Source organism: Rhodnius prolixus, unplaced genomic scaffold, assembly GCF_049639745.1.
Source record: "Rhodnius prolixus isolate KJV_2025 unplaced genomic scaffold, Rpr scaffold_2, whole genome shotgun sequence".
Taxonomy (NCBI): Eukaryota; Metazoa; Arthropoda; class Insecta; order Hemiptera; family Reduviidae; genus Rhodnius; species Rhodnius prolixus.
Window position 1 is genome coordinate 13743753 of NW_027411592.1, and position 23641 is coordinate 13767393.

Sequence of the window (23641 nt, forward strand, 5' to 3'; positions counted from 1 at the left end):
TGATTTTTTACAAAATTAAATTTATTGAAATATAACTTTACAAAATAAAACATTGAACTTTATACAATCTATTGAAAATTTACACTTTGTTTTTAACATCACAGACTTTTGTAAGTTAAAATATAAAGTGGTAATTGATTAAAAATCTTTCTACTTTATAAAATTTAAGCGCATTTTTAAGAACAATAAAAATTCACTCAATCATAATGTACAGATGACACAAAAATAATATGAAATCATTTTCATTTTTTCGTATTCACATATCTTACTTACTCTAATGGTCAGCTACAAGTCTGGACAAATACGGAAAACATAATCTAGATTTTTCCTAGTTGGTAAATGAGGTTACCGCGTTTTTCTCTGACCAATTGCGATTAGCGATTGATATGACTGCACTTAAAATAAGATACTACTTAAAGATTATAGCGGACTTGATTTAAATTTTAAATAAAACTTTGCAAAACAATAAAAACGAGTTTTAATTTTTCTTTCATTCAGAAATAAGATTCTTAATGTTTCGTTTTCCGTACGTGCATAATCACCAACTTTTATTTTTCATTTGACATTAAAAAACACGAAGGGTAATAGAAGTTAATTATAAAAAGATGAACACTACCGTATAAATACATTAAACACGTCCCGCTGAAAACGGGTCCCACTATCCCGCCAATAATCATGATTAGTCGACATTCTACATCCAGCGACAATGTCTGCAGATCATTTAATAAGAGTAACGCGACTTTCTGTCCAGCTTGGACCTAAAATTGAGTCATTTTTCTTCTTCTTTTATATATTTTTTGATTAAAATTACAAGAATAAATGAACCAAATATTCCCAAAATTTAAATACATACAATTAGTAGATTTTTACTAGCTATCCTACGGTATAAATTATACAGATTCTAACTTAAGTTTAAGATCACATTGCAGTTCATGCCTCATGGAACTGAGACTTTTTTTAAAAAATGTCCACTTTTCACAATGGTTAATGCCAGTCTTATATTTCGATAAATTCTTAAAGATATGTACATTAAATTATTATTATTTTTTTAACATCTTCCACAAGACATGGAATAATAATACTCAATAATTATTAAATGCATCCACAAAAAACTGAACATCAACCAATAAGAAAAAACGGGTGCCATGATATAATTAATCACAAAGGTGCAAAGAATTTGACAATAATTGCTTGCACACTAGTTGCAGTGCCCACCAAAAACCCAAGTAATGCAATTAAGATTATTGTTAAATTTTTTAGAAAGAACAGCACAAATTGAACACCTTCATATTCATTCCAAAATGTGAATAACTGCAATAAAGCTGGAAACGAGAGACCCATTGTGGACAAACATAGAGCACCAATTAATGAAATAAACAGCTCCAGATCTGGTATGGCAATAGCAAGTATAACTGCAACAAAAATTAATTTTCAATATTTTAATAGAACAATATATATATTGTGGAGAAATGCATTAACAAAAAAACAATTCTTTGTAATAGAACGCTATAAGCCCGTTTGGAATCATGGGATTCCAAAATTCACTTTCTCCTAGTTAATGTCAAATTTTCTGTAGGGCTCATCGCATTCCTTGATATTAGGACAGATGAAATGCTTGAAAGTTGTCTAGGTGTGCATGTGAACACTCTAGCTCAAAAAAGGACCTTACAAAAAATCACCGTTAACCACACAAAATACCCATCTACTGGATGGATATATTATATTTTATTTAATTTTTTTAGATTTCCTTAAACGTTTGGACAATTAGATATTTGGGAGGGGGGTAGTGAATGGGTGAAACTTTCTTTTCATCTGGTATTTATAACAGAATAATGACTCTTTTTTTTAAAATTAAAATATCCTTCTTCCAAATTTTACAGTAAGAGCAAGTAGAAGAAATAAAACATTTGATTACTCACTCGTGATGAATACTAATCCAGTTCTAACAATATATTCCCAGAATATCTTTCCTTTGACAACTTTTGGTCCGACATATTGTCTCCAAGTTATATCAAAAGCCACATAACACGAAACAGCGTGTGTAACAAATATGGCAAACGCAAGCATAACTCGGGCAGACTGAGCAAGTCTGAAAAACAAACATTAAGAATACATTATTATTTAAAGCAAAATTAGGTAACCTGAATTGAAGCAACTAGCATACCTAATTTACTATAAATTTATTACTAACCATTAAATAAAATGCAAGGCCTAGACCGAGAATTGAACCCAGTACCACATTATATCTTAGCTTCGCGGGCCCCATCTCTAACCTCTTGGCTAATTTTGCGCCTTATAACGCCAATTTATTAATTATACTTAGTATTTTCTTTTTTCAATTCTCCAGTTCACTGATAATGTTATTACTGAAGAAAAAGTTACAAAATTTGTTTTCTTTAATAAAAATTTCACTCAAACTTAACAGGTGAAACCTGGTATTCACAGGCGACATTGCCTAATCGTGAAAAGGCCTATTTTCTAAACAGGAACTTATTAAGGTCTGAACAATTGAGCGGTGGATTAGAACTGTCTGGGTACAACAGTAGATATTGTACAGGCCAAAGTTTATCTGAGACTTCCAAAAGATAAAAAATATTCGAAGATTTTAATTTGGGGGAACCACTGCTATTTTGAAAGCGTTCTGAATACAAGCTCTTCATGTGGATTCTCTTCCATTGGAAGGGTCATTGATTAGCATACTCGGGTTTGTAACTAAAATAGATTTCGCAGCATTGTTACTGCCACTGAAAAGCAGAAGTTTGACCAGAAAATATTAAAAATACCAGACACTCTTGAACGTTCTGAAGCGTATGAAACAACTTTTACTAATCGCTGAGATTGAAACTTTTTCGAAGATAGTCTGGCTTTTAAGAGGAAAATTGGAGTGCCAGATAGAAGGAAATGGAGAGTTCTAAGTCCTACAAATAGAAAAAAATGAGAAGAGATATAAATAAGCGAAATTGCGATGGCTGGTACCACTTCCATTAATGAAGAGCACGACTCAAAGGCTCAAGTAGAGAGTAAGAGAAATTCTTTAGGCAAACGGTTGAGGCCATGCTAGAGATGGACGAAAGATTCAGAGAATGACAGGAGCAATTGAATTAGATAGTGAAGCTATGGGAAAAGTGAAATCTAATGATAAGAAGCTGCGTGAATCGTAACAAAATTAGATAGGAAATTAACTAAATTAAGGAAATATATTTAAAAAATACTTTCAACATTTAACTTACACATCTCCTGGCGGAAGTGACAGTGTTATGCTTCCTTTAACGTCTGATCCATACTTTAGATATCCAAAAAATCCAACAAAAGTATACAATAAAGTAATTGGTAGCATGGCACAATTTAATACACCAAAAGCGCTGCCAAATTTTACAGGCTCTTTCATTTCATTTTCTAAAGGCATTACCTAAAAATAAAAATTCTACGTTGCAATCAACATTTTTGTATCAGCTAGTATTACAGATAAGAAGCAATCATTGTTCTGCTACTTATTTTATTAGAATATATATTTTTTAGGGAAGAACATTTTTGGTTAAAGTCATTTGTGTCCCTGATCATGTTGTCTTTTCCTTTCCGTTGTCACTTGAGCTTGGACGAGTCCTGTACCTTTTAGCCTTTCACATACACAACATCTTGTTCAGCAAGGCATTGTTGAGTTTTATAATACACATTGTATCATTAAGTGAACGATAGAATTTTCAATTAAACTAAGTTAAAATGAGTTAATTTTGTGTCAATAATTATTAATCTCGTGACAATTTTGATAATACTTTTTACTTTTCAAGCTCAGATGGAAATGAATTTTGCGATACGTCGGAGACCAACCTCTAAGAAGTAGGCTTTGTTAAAATGAAAATTCTTCTGTAAAAATATCGTTTCACTAAAAAACTATAATTATTATCATCCTTAATTATGACCCTAATCTTAGTAAGTTTACAAGTATGATTTCTCGTTCATTCACGAAAAAAATATTCGCGAAAATATAGCTCATATTTGCAAAAAAAACTCAGGCGTATCTCTTTTTACAGTTATACATTACCAAATTACAGTTCCTAATTACATAGATTGCAAATAATTAAATACAACAGTTTTAAAAGAATGCTTAGCTTCCCTTGGATAGGATTTACAAGGAGAGATTACTTTATTCATTATTTTACAGACAAATTTTTGTAAATTCTCAAACCCTTTACGAGAGTGTAGAAAACCTCTCAAGAGAAGCAAGAAACAAGTTACTACTCTTGTATACTTTTGTTTAATTAAGACGCTTCTACTTCTGAGAACATTGTGATGGCTTTACTGCTTTCCGGTTTTGGTTCTTGGGTAGCAAAAGAACGAGCAATGACCTAGATACTCCTAAGAAGAGAAAAAAATCTGTTCTCTCCATTCGCCTTAAGCAGAGGATTTCTGTCAAGCTAAACTTATGCATTCCAATCATTATAATTATTTTTACCTTTAAAAAATTCACTATATATATCAAGTGCATTCAAAGTACTAACCACACCGATGGCCTCCATAGCAAACAGTACGGTTCCAAAGAATAACGGCATTGATTTGAACGGTGCCACTGCCACTCGATCGTGAATGTCAGGAACTTCGGAGAACATGTAGTAAAAAATTATGGCAAAACTGATCAGTGTTACAATATTGGCCAGCGTTGATAGTGGAGCCAGGTATTTCAGATTTCTCACCCAGTTTATCAGTATCAATGGCAGCAAGAATATGAGCATGTAATATCTTATATCAAATGATGGTTCACCATAATGCATTCCATGGTAATGATCAACTACCTGAAAGCGATACAAATTTATAATAATTTTTTAGTTTACTCACAATTTAAGATAGATTTAAATTTTAAAAGCTACAAATTACTGAAACATAATACCCTACATATCCATCACTAGTAACTTTCGGATTCTGAACAAATTAGGCCCATTAGCCGCTGTATATCTTTACTTTGAAGGCAGCTTTTGTAAGCATTTAATTTTGCGGCAAAAGATCAAATAAATAGTCTGCATAAAATAGAAGGGTCCATCAATGACCGACCACAATCTTAACGCGGAAAATTGTATTCCTTTCTCGTTGTGTTAAAATAATTACATGCTTTTCTGGTAATAATACCAATTGTCTTGACTCCGAAGAATTCCTATCCACGAGAGGTCCTCGAATATTATCTTCAAGGAAATAAAAGGCCAGTTTGAAGTGGGTTTGGCAATTTGCTCTAAATTTTACAGGATTTGAGATCTCAGTGAAAGGTAATGAAGAAATTTTCTATAATTTAAATAAATAGTGGCCTACCTTGACCGTATTCTTTACAAATCTGACAGTACCTTTTCCAGTAATTTAATATTCTTGAATTATATTTAAACAATCAGAGAAACCTCCCAAGAAAAGAGTTGGTGTGAATGTTTATACCTTATTTATTTATTTCGTTATTTACAATCTATATATACATATATACAATAAGTAAATAGGGAGAATGAAGGATAAATGGATGCGTGAAAGGCAGGAGGAGAGAAACTACCTAGCGGTAGCACTCTCTATACTTAATTTTATAAATTAATATTTAACATATGTATTTAATCAATTTACTACTTACGTCTTTAATATTGGATGAAATAAACACCACATAAATACAGCAGGATCCAATTTGGTACATCAATAAGAATATGTTACAAATTACCCTAAAACACAAATAAAGCTTCTATAACAGCAATTGATCTTCAAGTTGGAAAGAATGCACTCTGTTTTGCAATAACTTATTAAATCCAAAAATATATTTTTGCATCATTGTTTTTAGATTTTCTCTAATTATAAATAGTTATATATCAGATAAAATATATATGATTATTGAGATTATTATTAATTAATCAATACTGACTGAGATAAGAGTTATTGCTGTTTTAAAGAATGATTGTTATAGTTTTTTGACATCCAGGTTAGTTGAGACTAGGAAATCAACTCGCGTCTAATTTATGCTAAGGACTCATTGTGCGGTTGGTTTCATCTTAACATTAATCTTATAACTTTCTGGTTCTTAAGTTTTGTGGTCCCAGCTAAAACCGGACTAACATACTCAAATGGGTAAACCGGGCTTTCTTTTTGAACCTGATTTCTCGTCAATCTTTCTTGTTGTATGTTTCTAAAGAGGCAATAGTCCTAAACATAGTTTCAATCCTTGAATTCTCTCATATCTGAACAGATATGATGCTTGGCATGTTTTGGTCCCTTAACATAATTGACTGCATCTACCCCTTAACATTTCTAGAGAAAAAAGATTTTTACTTATATGAACCTTCAACTATACATTCCACTCTGCCACAAAATTCCATTCTACTTTAATTCCATTCTTAACTGATCTTCAACTTGTAACGATATATGTGTATATACATACACTTTTTTTACAAACCATATTTACTTGAAATAAATACATTTCTACCTTGACCATATTTCAGGGCGAACCTGATCAAGCCACGGTAAATGTCTCTAAATATGTCAATTTCGGTTCACGAATTAACTGATAAGATTTTTTTTGTTCTTTTATTGCGCAAGAAGATGAACCTGTTGCTTCTCTTTTCTTTTCTCATCACATTTTCCGGTTCTGGGTTTGAAAATTAAACATACAGCAACATTGTGCTACGTTTTTGGTGTTAATTCCTTTTCCATAATAGAGTTGAATTCACTTATTCATTTTTTCTTTCACAAATAAAATAGAAAGTGAGAAAATATTAAGGATCCAGGGCCATATAACTCAGACTAGGACTCAGTTGTCATCACAGGCTTCCGGGGTCACTGTGTCAACGATTCTGGCACTTCGATATCCAGAGAACCACTTAATTTAAAATAAAGTAATCGCAGGCAGGGCTTAACTTCTAACTAATACCAAATCAGAAGTCATGGAGGAAGTACATACTTTGCTATTAGTATTTTTTGTAACATATAAAAAATTGATTACTAAGGGATGCTGGATTCGAACTAAGGATCTTCTCTCACAAATCTACTCTTCAAAACTACTATTTAGATTCGACCCTCACACTATTTAAAAAACTCAGACATAGTTTTTTCATAAGACAAAATGAGCGAATGGAGGTAATTAACAAAGGAGTAATTTTTTTTAACTCACGGTACATAAGGAGCTATCTTTCTTATAGCTGGTGGACCTTCTTCGACGGCGGCCTGAGCGGTAGCTGGGTAATTCATACTGGGTAGTTTCTTTCTTCGGCACAATTCGTATTCCGTACTGATCTGAAAAAAAACAATCGTTCACCATTTTTCTTTTCTTAAATGTTTGAAAAATAAAAAATTATAATTAATAATTTTAAATAGAGTTGAGAATTTCTTGCCACCGAAAACATTGAGGCCCCTGTTTTCGCTCAACGACCGACAACGGGTGGACGACGGGACTCTGCTGTAGTGGAAGCATCTGTCTCGAGGAGAGAAGTGTATCCCCAAAATGAAACAGCTGGTCTTCCAGATTGGGGTTTTTTATAAATGTTTCAGTTAGGTTATGACTGTTGCAGTTTTCTGTTGATGTGTCGACGTACAGAGTTATGTTCTGCTAGCACACTCCTTGATCTTTCTGATTCCAAGAGATTTCTCGGTTGTTTATAGGGATCTTAGGTCTTCATATCGTAATTATGTTATAGTTTTTGCTTACGTTATACTAGGTTTAGATCTGTCCATAGAGTAGACGTAGAAGTGTATAGGACTTATTGCTCCCTGAGGCAGGCTCGCGAGAATTGTCGTCGAATGCTGTTAATGTTACTGAACACTACTCAGAGAGTTAGGTCTTATAATAAGGATCATATCATTTTGGCAACTTTTTTTTTTGGTCGAAATTTATTGTATTAAATCTAGATAATTACAAAATATTACTCTGGTAGTCGATGTTTTTTACATTTATTTTAAAGAAAGTTTGGGAATTTTATCTTTTATAGAAAAATAGGAAAAAATTGTTAAAGTTTGGTGATTTTCGATGTTACGCTTTTTCGTAAAGTTCTGACGATTAACCCCTTATACAAATGCCCTACCGAACAGTTTTAGTACGTATATTTAAGTAAAAAAATGATTCTAAGTAACTTACTAAGATATGAATGGTATAGGTGCAGAGAAATCCTATAACTATAGTTCCTACGGTGGCCACCACATAACCAGCGTTGTGGAATGCATCAGGCATGGCTAGAATACCTGTCCCTAAGCTGGCTTTCAGCATGTGAACCAATGTTTCCCAGTATCTAAAATAAACCAAACAAATAAGCAATTCAAATAATACTCATTCGAAAAAAGTATTTAAAGATCAAATCAAAAATAGGTACAAGATTTTAAGCAATATGTCTCCAATGCCCTCGAGATCACTTGCCCTGAACACTTTCTTTTTGTTAGAAATTTTGAGGTACAGCTTTGTTTTATTCAATTTATTTTCATATCATTTCGAAAAAACCGAATTTCATTCAGAACGAGACAATTTGAATATGGAACTTGAATTTTCTTTTTTCGGTTTTTACTAATATTGAAAAAATATTGTCCATGTTTATTGATCGGTGGAGCGATATTCTCTAAGATTTGGCAGGCTAGGAGAAAAAACGATCTTTTTTTCGCTTTCGTTTTTTTTATTGTCAACAATAGAACACATATTGCAGGATTTCTTTCAGCCTAAACATAAAAATATTAAACTAAAAACACCCAGTTTGGGAGATTCATTCTTAACAATGGACACAATCCAAACATCTGTTTATCCAAAGCTGCAAACAAAGTGAACTTTATAGCCAAGTTGGAGCACTTGAAGGTGGATTAAATTCCACTTTCTATTCTTCGTATGAACCAGTTAAAGGAGTTTATTTTCCTGTGCAACAAAGCCATTCACTTTTATTCGAAACATTTCCTCAGTTCTTATTTGAAACAAGATCTCAGAGAACTGCCAGGTTTTCCTGTAAAAAGCCCGTTCTGTGGAATTAATTCATCTTGCTCCTCTACTTTTTGCATAATTATTGTTAACATCCTGGAATTTGTAATGTAAGGGAATTTGGTAAACTTTGTGTGCGGGTGTCATTTACAAAGTTACGAATTCGCAGAATTAAATTTCATGTTTTATTCGTTTATTATTTTCTAATAAACGACTAAACCAGAGTTTACTTTAAGCTCAGCTGGTGATTGCTCATATTTACATATGCAGCTTTCATTTTAGCTTGAATTCCCGGATAACCATTATGATTGTAAGGAAATTTGATCGGTTCAATAGTTTACTATTCCTCACCAATAATCACCGTCCTTCAGTACAGTGGTAAATACTCCGGAATAAACCTTAGTTGCAACTCCCTTCCCACTTAAAGTGCCTGAAAAATCTCTACACATCATACTGTAGCTGACCTTTCGTTTGGGAAAAGCTAATAGTGAGAGCCCCGAGAATGCCGAAGAATTCGCGGCTGTGCGGGATGGAGGGGTTAAGCACTGCAGTGTAATATGGAGCTGCCGATATTATAGGAAGGTGTTCAAATAAGAAAATTTATCAAAGGAGCAACTAAATCTTTAATGCACTTCCGCCATAAATATCAATTTTTTAAGATATGTAAATTAAAATGAGAAATGTGAATCAACAAACTTCTCTAAAGAAAATATGAATATTTTCAAATGAATGAAACAAATAAGACTTACGTGGTTGGATGTTTCACCTCTCTGTGATCGTAAGGATCATATTCTTTCTCTGGTTTTTTGTGTAATTTCAGACTGTTGGTCGATACACTCGTGAGGGAGTTATCAGGATGAGTGCTTAAAAACAAAACATGAGGTCTTTATGTCATAATAAACCTAAGCAATACATTTAAATGGACACTTGATATAGAAAAGATGTTTTAAGTATAAAAATTATTTTTTTCTTTCAAGTAATACAAATATATCTCAAATATAAATATGTTATTTGAATTTGAAAAATTATAATTTGGTCGATGAGCAGCTTAAATGTAGCACTAAATCGTCAAGTATAATCAAGTATAACAGTATTATAGTTAAAAATACTAGTCTCAGTTAGGGGTTTACAAAAGGTTCAATTTTTTACTATGAACTTATTAGGTTAGGCAAGGGCATCGCATGAGTAGTAAGTTTAAATTCATTAGAACTGGGTTAATTCAAAAACTGTAAGCTTTATAAAAAGCTTAAGTTGTAAGTTATTTAGTTGAAGATCAGATAATTCTCATAATATTTAATTGGGAGATATAGTAAAAGAGGTATTCAATAAATATTGGTATTTTCACGTGATTAATTAATTTTGCTCAATTTACCTTTCCTATTCATCATTTACCATTTCGCTATTTATAAAACAATAATATGTTTATCTTTTCATTATAACTCTAGAATTACATGATTTTAGTTCTGTTTTGCAGTTATCTTTTCTCCATAATAATTTTCCTAACCTAACCACTCAAAACTTTCATTATTTTAATTGAGAGGGACACAATATTCATTGTGTCCAATAATAGCTTACTATTAATAACTTATATGAACTTTATTGTGTTTAACCAATTTAATCAAATGTATGAACTAACTTTTTATTATTGTAACCGTTGATGTTGTTTGCCAGTTCTACTGCTACTTTTTCATGGCTTGTAGCGTTGGATATTTTTCGGTTTTTTACTTGCGATGGTTGTTCCATTGCTGGATTATCGTAGCCCATCTGGAATATAAAATATTTGGATATTAGTTATTAAAGATAGCCTCACGATTGGGACTTAATCTTCTTGCTTTGATTTCTCTTTTTCAAATTAAGCAACTCTATTTACTATAAAATAGACCAATTGCGTTATTCTAAATAAATTGAAGAGAAAATGGAATGCATGCCAATATCTTTACGGAGGGCCCATTGTCACCCCTAATGCACTCAGTGGGTACTTACGAGGCACTAGGAGATAGTCAATGAGGCCAAGTACTAAGGTTTAGCGAATCCGCCGGCAAATTCAAGTAGTATTTCATTTCAGTTCGTACTCAGTTTCAAAAATTAATCGATTTAGATCTCAATATTTCTTTTCTTGCACGGATTGAGGCAGTAGTATGGAAAGCAATAATTATAGTAATTAAAAAAAAAGAAGAAAGAATTGAGAGATGATGATGATGATGAGAGATGGAAGTGCATGTATAATCGATTCACTCAATTAATTTATTAGCATTAAATATTCGAGAAAAAAATTAAAAGTGTAAATATTTTTTTGCTACTTCAGTTTTATCAAAACGGGCAATAAAAATTAGTAGATTATACTAGCCATCATGGAAACTCTTTATAAATAATATTGTATACGTGGGTCAGAGTGCCCACCAATTGTAGCCTTTGTGATAGCTTTTTTTTTTTGCTTTATCTTTTTTATTAATTTCTTTTTCATTTTAATTTACTTAATTATCGTAAAGATTCTGAAGAACACTCTCCGTTGGATTGGAAGTTACACAACAAATATAATTTGTTTTTTAATTCTATACGAGTACATTTCACAAAAAAATTCTATTGTTTAGAGATTGTTGACAAAAATTTTCCATTGATGATTAATCTAGAAAGAACTAGTTATTCAATTACATATCTGAAGTGCAAATGACACGAATAAAAAATCTTAAATTTTATTCAGCATTTTTTTAATTAGTCCACTTTTTGACAAATGGAGCATTCAGGAGTAAATCCTATCCTGTACGATTGATTTCTTTTATGAAACTTATATCTATAGTTATCATGGATCCCAAGCTTGGATGTGGATTTTTGTTGGAAGAGAAGTACCTGGGGGATTGATGTGGATGTCATAGGTGAAGATGACACCATTGAAACTCTTCTAGATACCGGAATAGTCTTCAATATGGAGGCGTTCAATTTTGCTTTGCTGGAATCGTTTATAGAATGAACCTGAGCCAGCTTTTTTGTTGCACAAATTAATTTTGTAACTGGTGATTATAATTTGGAAGAAAAGGAAATTAGGCAGATTCAACGAACTATAAGTTTTTTTGTACTTTGACTTGGAAATGTGTAGTGTATTTGCCAGAAGAGGGCTTAAGGTCGCTGGTTTGTGCCTAACCACATTTGTGAGTTTGGGATCATTTTTAGCTGATTGAGTCCCATTTGGAGCAAAGGCAGTTGTAGTTCGACTACTATTTTGGCGGTGAGTTGATCAAAATATAATTGTTTTCAGGCTGCAAAGCAATGCAATCTGATCTTAAATAACTTTGTAAAAGATCATACATTGTGTTTTTTTTTATGGCAAATAACAGAATATTATAATTATTGATCGTTTATGAGGTTTAGATTACTTATTCACAAGGTCATGCTTACTACAGTAAATGGCAATTAAAAAGTTTTGGATCCGTTGTAAGCTGTTACCATACAAATTTATACTACTTCCGTGGTTAGTTAGTACGGTAGTTAGTCCATAGATAGCGCAGGCTGTAGTATCTAACAATAGTCAAGTCTCCAAGCACTTAAAGATCAAAAAATTGTATTCTAATTCAGAGTTTTTACTTCTTGATTGACTGTCCGCAATTTGGTTTGATGACGATCACTTATGTTTCGGCCAAAGTCTCAGTAAATCTCTGAGACTAATTAATTAGTAATGTTGAATTAGTTGGACATCGAGTTGTGTAAAACTAGATCTATAAAATTCCAACTAAGCAATAATCGTAAATGTGCAATAAAATTCTATGTTAATGATAGTGATGTCAATCTTCAAAAAAAATTATTGTTTTTTTTTTCTCTCTCTCTTTTATTTTTAAGAAGCATTAATTGTGACGACTATTTTAAATTTAATAATTGTATTTATAAATTGCCAAGTCACAGTACCTTATCATCTTTGATGCTGATGGTAAGATGTTCTCCATCTCCTTCTTTGCCAGACATCATCTCTGTGAGAATTAGTCCAATCTGCAATTAAACAGTGAAGATTAGCACGATTATTAATTATTTAAATACTACTGAATTAGAAATTTGCATTTAAATAAATAGAAAATAAAGGGAATGAATTTAGGACAATTGCTCGTATTTAGAAAAAATTTCAATCAGATAATGAAAGCTAAAATGTAAAGAAGCCCTCTCGATGCGCTAAATGAATTCCGTCTCTCAGTGCTAGGTATAATCTTTTCTTAGATGGTCGCAGAGAGTGCTGTGGCAGTCTAAATGGGAATAAGGGGCGTTTAATTAGTAATCTTGGAACCAGGCGCTTCTTTTACAATAGTTAAATCTTTCTTTCTGGAATAAGCACAGATTGATGCATATATGTACATAATTGACAGCTAGAGTTTGCTTTCCAGTAATCCCAAAAAGGTGCACAGATCAACTTCCCTCACTTATCCTAATTACTTCTTATCGGTGTGGTAAGCACTTTAATGGCTAGCACAGTGCCAACCTCTTAAAAGCTAAATGTCAGAATTTGTACTAAAAATTCATATTTGAAGAAAATTGGCTTACTCCAAATGTTTCACTTAATAGATTCACGTATTATTCAAAGGAACATGTAAATTATATAATATAAGCACTAAGTTTTTAAATACAAATTTAATGTTTCAATAAAATTTAAGTATGTTAATTATATATGTTGCAAGAAAATCGTGAATCTGAACACCAGATTTTTTATTATTAAATTTTATCAAAGTCTAGACATCCAGGATAACTATTATTTATTGTTTCATTATTTGATAAAATCTCTGTATTCGAGAGAGCGTAATAACCGCAAGGTTAATTGTTAAAAAAAAAATCCAAGTTACATTATCAACTGAATAGCAATTTGTTTTCTTTTTGGAGGCTGTTGTTCTAATGAATAATTAGCCTAATTCCATTACCTGTTAAAAAGTTTTCCACTCTTACTTTTTGATTTTTAATTGTTATTTGTTTGGCAACATGAAAGTATTTTATAAGATTGTGTAAGGTGTAGATCTTTAGTCGAGAGGATTACCTCGCCATCTGTTTAAATCAGTTATTACTACCATTTTGTTAAAACGGTGATAAAGTATAGTTTAACAAAATATTTTTAACTATGTTATTTTAATTGAAATTTCTTGTTCAAGATCCAAAATTTAGGAGTGATGGCCAATCTTTTACAACTCGATGGTCAAAATTACCGAAAGATGCTTAAATAGCTGCAAATAGAAAATATGTCCAATAAAGCTTGCCATTCAATCTCGCTTGTGGAATCCAAAATGCAAAGTTTTATGCTTTATTGTTTGCAAATGGCTACCGATCGATCTTTCTTTTCAACCTTTATGTATTCATAAATATTCATTTTTCCTTCTGTTTCAGTATTTATTTATTTACGTATCTTTTTCATCTTTGCTCCTCTTTTTCGTTTTTTATTGCAGAAACGATATGAATTATTGCTTTTTTTTATATTATCATTTTTATTAACTTTTTCTTTATTATTATTTTTTTCTTTTGCAATGAAATCGAGCAGACTGCTTTTGCCAGGCTCTGAATACAAAGTCTTTTTTAATAAAATACTATTCTTCTATTTTATTGTTAAAAGCTCTTATGTAACTAATTTACACTTATTAAGAAATTGTTTACAACTTTAACTAAGTAAAATTGGCATTGGTACTAACAAAAATATGAGGGAAGACTACTTCCCGTTTTATCCTAAGAAAAAAAACTTACTTCATTCGATTAGAGCACGAACCACAAAACACTCGGTTTGACTTATCAAATTCCAGTTTTTGTTTGTTTGTTTTTTTCCATTCCCAAGTAATTGCCACACAGATTGCTAGATTGTACAGCGAATTGCCAAAAGGCTAAATCCATTACGACCAAAAATTATCTATTATGGGGTTCCTTTTTTGAGCAGTGTTTGTAATAAAATTGTAGGGATGTCCTTAAAGAGTATAATGAGTTTCTGTGATGATGGCCAGCTAGAGTTTGCCAATGAATACGCCAAACCCAATCAGATAACTCTGCAAGCCCTGTATAGAGGATGTACAATAAATGTTTCTGTTTTGAGACTGGTATTACCGCAAATTCTATTCTAATTATTGTTTGGCATTAAATTTATTTAAGGACAATTATTTCCTGTACTGCTGAATGTGGTGTTTCGAGCCACTAAAGTTGGATTAGAATAGCTAAAACCTAATTTGTTTTCTTGAATTATATCAAATATTTGTGCCCGAATTCTTCAATCTGCTTAGATTCTCTGAATTAATAATAATAATAGAGAGATTTATTAACATCAGTAATATACATTTACATAAATGTTTTTGTTCAACTAATCTCTACTCCTTAGTCCTTAGACTGTGAGGAGGAAGAGTCTCACCATACAATACATTTTACTGTCCCTAACACAGAACAATTTATTTTTATTTTATTAAATTTTTTGATAATAATTTATTTATTTATTTATTTTTTAAACAACTGAATAAAATTTCCCTATTACAATATTTGAAAACATAATTATTATACATAATAAATTATCTTTAATTTGATTTTTTTTTTTTTTTTTTACTTTTATATAAATATTATTAATTTTTTTATTTAATTTTATTTATTTATTTTTATATATAATTTCCTATTCCAGCACACAACAACTCAGGCTATAGCTAATCCCAGTTGAACTCCCTTACCAAACTTTCCCTAAAAATCCAAGCCTCCTGAGCGTAGCCAACCAAGGATTTAAAATCACCTCCACTTAAAAACTGTTCAAACAGTACCCTGGAGAGGTTTGAAAACCCAAACCACTTTCTTCTTATAAATCCCAAAACTGGGCAAGATTCTCTGAATTAGTCTATAATTAGTTTTGAGCAGAACAGATAATCATTTCATCTGTACCTGGCTAATTTATGATAATTATAGATAAAAGAAAATTTTTCAAATTGTATTTTTTTTAAAATGATTTAAGGCGCGTCAACATCTGAGATTATTGGCGCCCGAAGCTTTTTTTAGTGCACTGCCGGTCTCCGCACAGTGTTTTCTCGTTACAGACAACACTGTCCATAAGCGGACATTGAGCTATAAGAAGCTCCTAGGAAGAGAAAAATCTAAGGGCTAAAATCTAAAATCTAAACTTGTGATTATAGCAAGTGAAAGGTGCTTGAGATAAGCCTAAGTTTCATCGCAGTATGCGGATAAGCAGGATATTAGTTTTTATTGGATTAGTTGGAATTATGAAAAGAATTTCGCAGAGCGAAAGAAGTGGTGAATAATGTAAACCAATTTGTGTGTTGAGACATTATTTCAGTGTTGTTGCGTCTACTAAAATGTATAATTTATTAGAAAATAAATTCCACGACCTCCTTTGTCATAACCATTTATCGGTGGTTTGACGTTAAGGCCATTCAAAAAATAATTGTTTACGGCATAAAGAAAATTTTCCATTGAATTATAAGATAAACTGTCTGGTTTTACTTTATTTCAAAGAAAGTAAAAAAAATCATTAAAAAAATTTTAGAAGTGACATTTTTAATAACTCCGCAAAGTGGCTTTTAAAATAACAATCATTTCTAGGAGGTAGGGGAATTATATTTGTGGTCAATCAGTACTTTTATTAAATTTATTTCGAGTGAATTGTTCTTATCATTATTCATCTTAATATTTGCGCCTATCTTTACATACCCTTATTAGTGCAATTTTGAATACAATCAATAGGCATAATATGGATAATGTCCACAGAGATAAGAACCTTTCATTTTTAATTGAAATATTTTTTGTTTTTTGGGAAAAACTGAGAAAACTGATCTCACTAAGTGTCAAATGTTAACAATATGTGCGCTCTAAAATTTATTGCAAAATTTTGTAAATTGCAGTTGTATTGATTACAGTAAGATGAAATATATATAATAATAATTTCTGAAACCAGTGTACAGGAGAAGATATAAGAAAATCATTTTAATTTCCTCAGCATATTTTCTTATTCAGAATTTGAACTTCTAGACGTGTTTTATTGGTAGCAATAATCAGCATTTTAATTCAAGAATAATGCTATTTGTTTCTTTTTTTAATTTAATGAGTTTTGTGTTTTTTGACTTGCAGATATGTGTTTTTACTATTTCCAAGTGTAAAGGGGAGATGTATTTAATTTATGAAATGAGTTCGTTAGCTACCATGATTTGTTCGTACCGGTTTGCGCCCAACTAGTAAATAGGATATTGGGCAAGTTTAATTGTTTTGCGGCTGCATTTCTATATCGTAAATGTGAAGGACAACATGTGAAAGTTTCTGGGGCAGTTTTATGTATTTTCTTTCACACTAAGTTTTTGTATCTTAAATAATTTTAAAGACTACCCAATTACTTCTTCAATTAAGGAAATGATTTCATTAAGTTCATTAATGTGTTTGTTTTTTAGGAAATGAAGCTGCAAAAAAAGGTGTATTAAGTTTTAAAAGCTTCTTTAAATATTACAAAGCTAAATGCATTTTATTTTCCAATTAATCCACAACGACTAGGGATGATCTTAACAATGGCATTCATGATTAAAAGACAGCCCAAAATCAAAGACTCAAGTCCTCCTTCCAGGTTGGATGGTTGTGTGGGGAGTTAACTGCCCATCCACAGAAAAATTATTTTTTTGTTCGTAAAATGTATTACAAGGATCTTGAAAGAAAAGATCTCCTGTGGAGGAAGCTGGAGTGAAACTAAAAAAGTAAAGCATACCAAAAAAAATATCCAAAACCAAACAAAAAATAAAGTTTAAAAACGAGTAATGATTTATAAAATCAATGATAATAAACATTTTATTTGCAATAAAAAACGATTCTTAATAAATTTTGACAGTCGAATGTTCTAACAGTATGCAGATATTTATTCTTCTACGAATTACTTATCGCAATGATGGATCGTTCAATTAGACTTTGATTCTTCTACTTTAATTTCTCCTGTTTGAATTCTTCTAAGTGAAACCACTGTAGTAATCAATAAGGAGATACTGTGTTTTTATCATCGATATATTTGCAGCACTGGAAGCATTGCTACATTATCATGCAAGTTATTAACTTGAACATTAGCATTTATGCATCGGTAATATAAAGAGGTTATATTAATTTCTATTATGGGAACATATCTCAGTCGTAGTTCTTTCAAATCACTCTTCGATAAAGCAACTATGTACTTGTTTACTTACTTCATTGTAATATTCATTCACATGATGGAAATGATTTTATAATCTTGTAAATACAGTTATTATTGACAAAATGAATTAATATAGTATTTTAGCAAAATTAGCTCAAGGTTTCTCTATTACGTTTAACTTTGCCTATGAATTAAGAAACGTTTTATTTATTCTTGGTTTTTGAAGGCTGTTTTAAATTCTTCAAATTTTAGTTCTAACTTCATTCATGAAATTCAAAATTCATGAAAATCGGATCATGAAAAAATATAATTAGATATTATTTTTGTCCATGCTTGAAACCTGATGGAAGTATTGCTAATAGACTAAAGCTGTGCGTCGTCAATGTCACTGCTTTTCCAATCTTGTGAGATTTTTGCCTCCGGAAAAAAAAGGCACATTATTAATCGCCTGTTACTTTTAATGGAAAAATTTGCTAGTACTTTTTCACTAAGTTTTGTTCACAAATCAAGCCCCATGTGACCTGTGTTAAAGAGAGGTGACAGTTGAAATTGCAAAAAAGAAAATCAATGTGTATATTTCACACTTGTTAAATCTAATTATCTTGTTCTGGGTTTGTCTTGGAATAATTAATTAAAATGAGATAATAAAAGCCTATATTTGTTAGCGATTTTTTTTTTTTTTAAATTAATGTGGCACCCATCTTTTGTTTGCTACAGCCAGTCACGCTTCTGTCTTAAATTTTTGTTAAGAAGTCAAACCCAGTTTTTCGGTAAAACTGAACAGAGGAAATAGGTGGAAGCGATTTATCATTTTTCTCTACTAATCTCATTATTTAGAGTTTGTCTGGAAAATGCAAATTCTCTAAATCAAGGTCAACTTTTTATTACAAATTATAATTATTATGAATTGTCAATTTTATATATAATATATGTATATATAGATTTATAGTTATTTTTCCATTTAATCGTTCCAATTTAATAATTACGTACAATTGTAAATACTTTTTGAAAACGTTTAGAAGTAAATTTAGGTTTTATCTAGGACCTAGTAATTGTTACCATACATAGGCAAGCATGTTGTCGAGCCAGCATTGTTCACTTTATTTGTTAATATAATTTCTGATGTCATCACTCACTTTCTTTATTTTATTACAATTCTTACAATAAATTGTAATCTGTCATAAAATTTCTTCGGACTTGGAATTGTTAATTCATTTAGTTGGCTTCAATTTTCGTCAAACTTCAAATTTAGGCATTTAATCTCTCCATTTAAGACGCAGCTTATCTTTCCCTCTGGTTGTTGTATAAATTACTGGCACGTGTATTGCATACGGGTATTATAATATATAAGCGCTGAAGATAGAATTCGCCCTTATCTCTCTTAAAATTTCATCATAAATGTGTTAATGGCAGTGTCCAGCTAGTGTTTGCCATACGCTATCCGCTATCACATGAAATATCTTGTAGGCCTTTTTTTTTTTTAATGAGAGCACAGCGCCATTACTAGGGAATTAGCGAGAAGTAAAACTAATCCGTTTTCTTTATTACCAGTGAGTCACAAGCTTCTCAGCCAATGAGACTATCTAAATTTACACCTTAAACCCACTACGTAAAACATTAAGGCACTTTGAGGAAGCTAACGTCCGGAAGTCATAGAAAAAGAAGCCAATTATCGGGAAAATAGTTGTTGAAGTTATTGTAGCCCAAATGGGCATTATCAAGCTTCTGAAAATGTTTTCTCATTGCACGAAATATCCATCATTAAACAATGGCTTCTAGGTAGAAAAAATCTAAGAGTAGCCCAGTTGGATTCGAATCCAGATCTTCTACCATCCGAAGTATATGTGATATTTGGGATTCAAGATGAGATACCAGAATACGATTACCAACAAATATAGTATGTCGATGTCTCTGAAGAATTAGCCAACTTCTCTCTTCGTAATGAAGCCAACTAACAATTCTGGGATCTATAGAATTTTTCAGTTTTGGGTAATGCGTCAATTACAGAGTCAATTAATTCGCTCTCACCATATTCCATTCGTTCATTGTCAATCGCTCACAAATACAAACAAAACAATTAATTTCTTAAAATGTGTCTTACTCATCCAGGGAAGGGATGTATGTATTTGTGTATTTTAAATTGAAGTTGTTTTAAAAACATTTTTTAATAGAAATGACTGAATAGTTATGGTCAATTTATTTAATGACAATTTGAAGAATTATTAATTAATATCATTAAAATTATCGGGAAAATAGTTGTTGAAGTTATTGTAGCCCTATACGTAGCACATTAAAATGCCGAGGATTCGCAGGCAGAGATTAAAATGACGGGTGTCTAATTTTTAGATATTTTTATATAAAAATTAAGAATTGAATGAAATATTTATCTTTTTTAATATGTGTAATAAAAGCTTACTCACCAAAAGACAAATGTGAAAATCCTTGTATTAAAAATGGTTGATTGCAGCAATTTCAGTAAAAAAGGATATGAAATGAGAAAACTTTTCCAAAAATAGATCTCTAATTTAAATTATCACTCACTGAGAAATCACTGTTAAATAATGATAAATCTAGGTGAACACAGCGGCTATTAAATTGGAAGCAAGGTACAATATTATACTACAATGGAACGAAGTGGGGAGTGGATAATTCTGCAGGTAGTCTTTATAGTTGCTACATTATCACACGCTTTTATAATACATATAATCTTATCAATTTTCTACCGAACTATCTGATCGTTTAAATCAATTCTACTTGAATTCAATTATAAGAAAAAATGTCTTCCCCGACTGTAAATACTTATGATAGTTTTTAAAATTTTTATTTTTATTGTTTTCAGGTCTAGTTATTATTATTTTTTATTTTTAGAGAGCTTTTCATAAATTCACTGCTCCAGCTTGCAAAGTTATTAATTTCTCAAAGCAGCATGTATAGAAGTAGGCTTAAGCTAGATCTTAAGATACACTAGAATGCTATCCAAAGTTGTGCTTTCTATTAGAAATAGGCAATTCATTTAGGGTTTAAATCTGGAGAACGTGGAAACCAAAATATTTGCACCTTTGTTTAAAAAATGCACGATTTTCGTTTTGAGTAGAAAAAAAAGCTTCTTTTTGAGCTAACTTTATTAGAAATTTTTAAACATCACAATACCTTATTTCTGTCCAAAAAAAAAACTAACTTTTTATAGCATTTGTTGGATAAATGGAAACTTATACTCTCCGACCAACTGTTAAGGATACCTCTCTGTTAAAATGGATCACAATACGAAACTATGAAAAATTTCAAGCGTAAATCTATTTATTTTTAGTAACTTCAATTTGAATTTATTTCCGTAATGTTAATCTCTTCATTTTTAACATTTTCATAAAAGTTAGAATTTGGTGTTCTAAAGTTACTGTTCCACAAAGCTACATTAATTCAGATGAATCGATAAAAATACTTATTCGTATTTAGGAGAGAGCTTCAAGACCAGCATGTACATTTATTTGCTTTGTAAGCTCTCATTTGAAAAAGATTTCTATTAAAAGGGGTAATTATCAATTGAACTATTTGTGAATAACTTTAGAGTATGACTACTTTGAATTACTGAAGAGCAATGTAACTCTTGAAAAGTATAACATATGAGAGATATAATAAAAATTATTTCTATCTTATCTGTTCTTTTCTAAGTAATGTTTAAAACTTCTTTTTTTTAGGGTAAGTGCCAAACACATTCAAATCGCTAACCGTTTAAAATCAATTAATAATTCAACAATGTGGGATAACAGATGGCAATTTTGTTAGCTTCAATAAAGAACAGTAAAACTATTAAATAGGTAAATTTTTTTACTTCAGGTATTTAGACGAAGGTTTGAAAAATTAGCAAATAAAATTAATTTTAATGCATTTTACGACCTTGATGATCAATAACTTTGGAATGTTTCGCTCAAAGATTAGTGCGCAAGCAAATTCATTTATTTCATTCAAACTTATGAGCAGTGAGATGGCCTTGTTGAAAATATAGCCATTGTCCAAAGTGGAATTTAATGATAATAAACACAAATGAATTGACTCTGAGAAGATGAGATTTTTGCAAATATTTGTTGAGGCGATCTCATACTAGCCCGCTAGAGGAAATAAGTGAATGGAAAGTTGTTTCAAAAGTTAGTATCTGTATGAAAAGAGATAAAATTTAACATTTGCGGTAGTATAAATTCAAATACAATGGTTGAGGGTAGAATCTAATTTCAGATTTAGAAATCAGACGAATGATAGAAATGCTTCTCCTTCGAGCGGAAACTGAGGTCAATAAAAAATCTCGAATCTTTGAGGAAGTGCCTTGGAAGTGTGATCTTTTAACTTAAAGAGCAGACAGTGTCTAATGAGTTGCTGGGAAGAACTCTAATACTATCTAAATATTAGATTATTCAAGAGATTTCTGCTTGAAAATCCTCCACCAACTTAACGTTGTCTCTACGACACACAGATTGAATTGTAGTTTTTACCTTGAGCAACTTTTCTTCGCCATTATTATTATACAGTAAAAACATTTAGAATTTCCATGGAGTTGAACAGGAAAAATTGTAAGTACACCATACTTCGCTCGCAGTAATTAAATAAATGAATTAAATTGCGAATAAATATTTTTTTTAAACGGTTACAGTGTGATTCTTTTAATCAGGGCAAAGAAAGAGTGGAACAAACATTTATCTAGAAATAATACGTTCATTTGTTTTTTCGAACACATTTCGAGAAGTCTAAATCTAAGATAATCATCTCTTTATCACAAATACTTTTTAAAAAAACTTAATTAATCAAGGTGCACCAACTTTTTAAGTAAACAATAATTTTTACAACAAATTTTATATTTAAACAATATTATAAAAGTGCATTTAAGTTGAATATTGTTAGTTCTTTCCATGATAAGTTTTAAAATTGTTTTGCAGCACTCCCTTAACTTTTTCTTTAACCACGAATTTCTATTTTGAGTTTGTTTTTTTTACAAAAAAAAGATAGTTGACTAAATCTTACGTGTTCACTATTATAAACTTATACTAACAGCTTTCCATAGAATGGTTGGTTGAGTAGGAAGTAATTAGGGATGCCTGCTAATCAGTAAGCTTTAAGACAAGATCAGGATGATCTCCTGGCCCACCCTGAGCGAAGTCCTTCGTTCCCTGAGGTTACCTAGCCTTAGACACTAATTAAAAGGTTGCTCTATGAGACATTACATTTTATTATTCTTGCTAAAAACTTTTTAAAAGGAAACGTTTCACCAAAACATAAACTTTCTTGCACTGTGGAGTATCTCGTAAAAAGAAGCGGAATTGAAGCCACTGCTTCTTGTTTTAAAGCGATAACATTAGAAATATCTTGTACAATTCTCCCTTCTCAGACTTGACCATAATTCGAATAATTTTAATTAATATTATAATATTCAATAAGTGTTCTTTGTGCTGCTCCGAAATTCAATAGCGCAAAGTAAGACTCATTTGATTGGATTTCTTTTCACGAAAATTTATTTTAAAACGGGATTCCAGACGGTCTTGCTGTCTCAAAACACTTTTGGTTACAGTGACTTTAAAATCAATAAACATTTAGTAGAAATCAGAAGTTTGAAAAAAACATTGATAATTTTATCAAGGGAATTTCATTTAAAGAGT

General features: G+C 31.1%; 1 protein-coding gene across 3 annotated transcripts in view; it reads right to left on the reverse strand.

The window, feature by feature from the left end:
* The window catches only part of LOC141449008 (proton-coupled amino acid transporter-like protein acs), a 49504-nt gene continuing 25863 nt past the window's right edge, over nt 1-23641 (reverse strand). For 2 of the 3 annotated variants that reach the window (XM_074117991.1, XM_074117992.1), the window contains exons 3-12: nt 12800-12880; nt 10539-10666; nt 9652-9765; nt 8084-8234; nt 7124-7245; nt 5600-5684; nt 4500-4790; nt 3231-3409; nt 1920-2089; nt 1-1412 (exon numbers count right to left, since the gene is read on the reverse strand). In XM_074117991.1, coding sequence (XP_073974092.1) covers nt 1159-1412; nt 1920-2089; nt 3231-3409; nt 4500-4790; nt 5600-5684; nt 7124-7245; nt 8084-8234; nt 9652-9765; nt 10539-10666; nt 12800-12859 — 1554 coding nt within the window. In that variant the 5' untranslated portion in view covers nt 12860-12880 and the 3' untranslated portion in view covers nt 1-1158. Of the gene's footprint in view, nt 1413-1919; nt 2090-3230; nt 3410-4499; nt 4791-5599; nt 5685-7123; nt 7246-8083; nt 8235-9651; nt 9766-10538; nt 10667-12799; nt 12881-20419; nt 20653-23641 lie in introns of those variants that run through there. The other variant, XM_074117993.1, reaches the window with a different exon arrangement.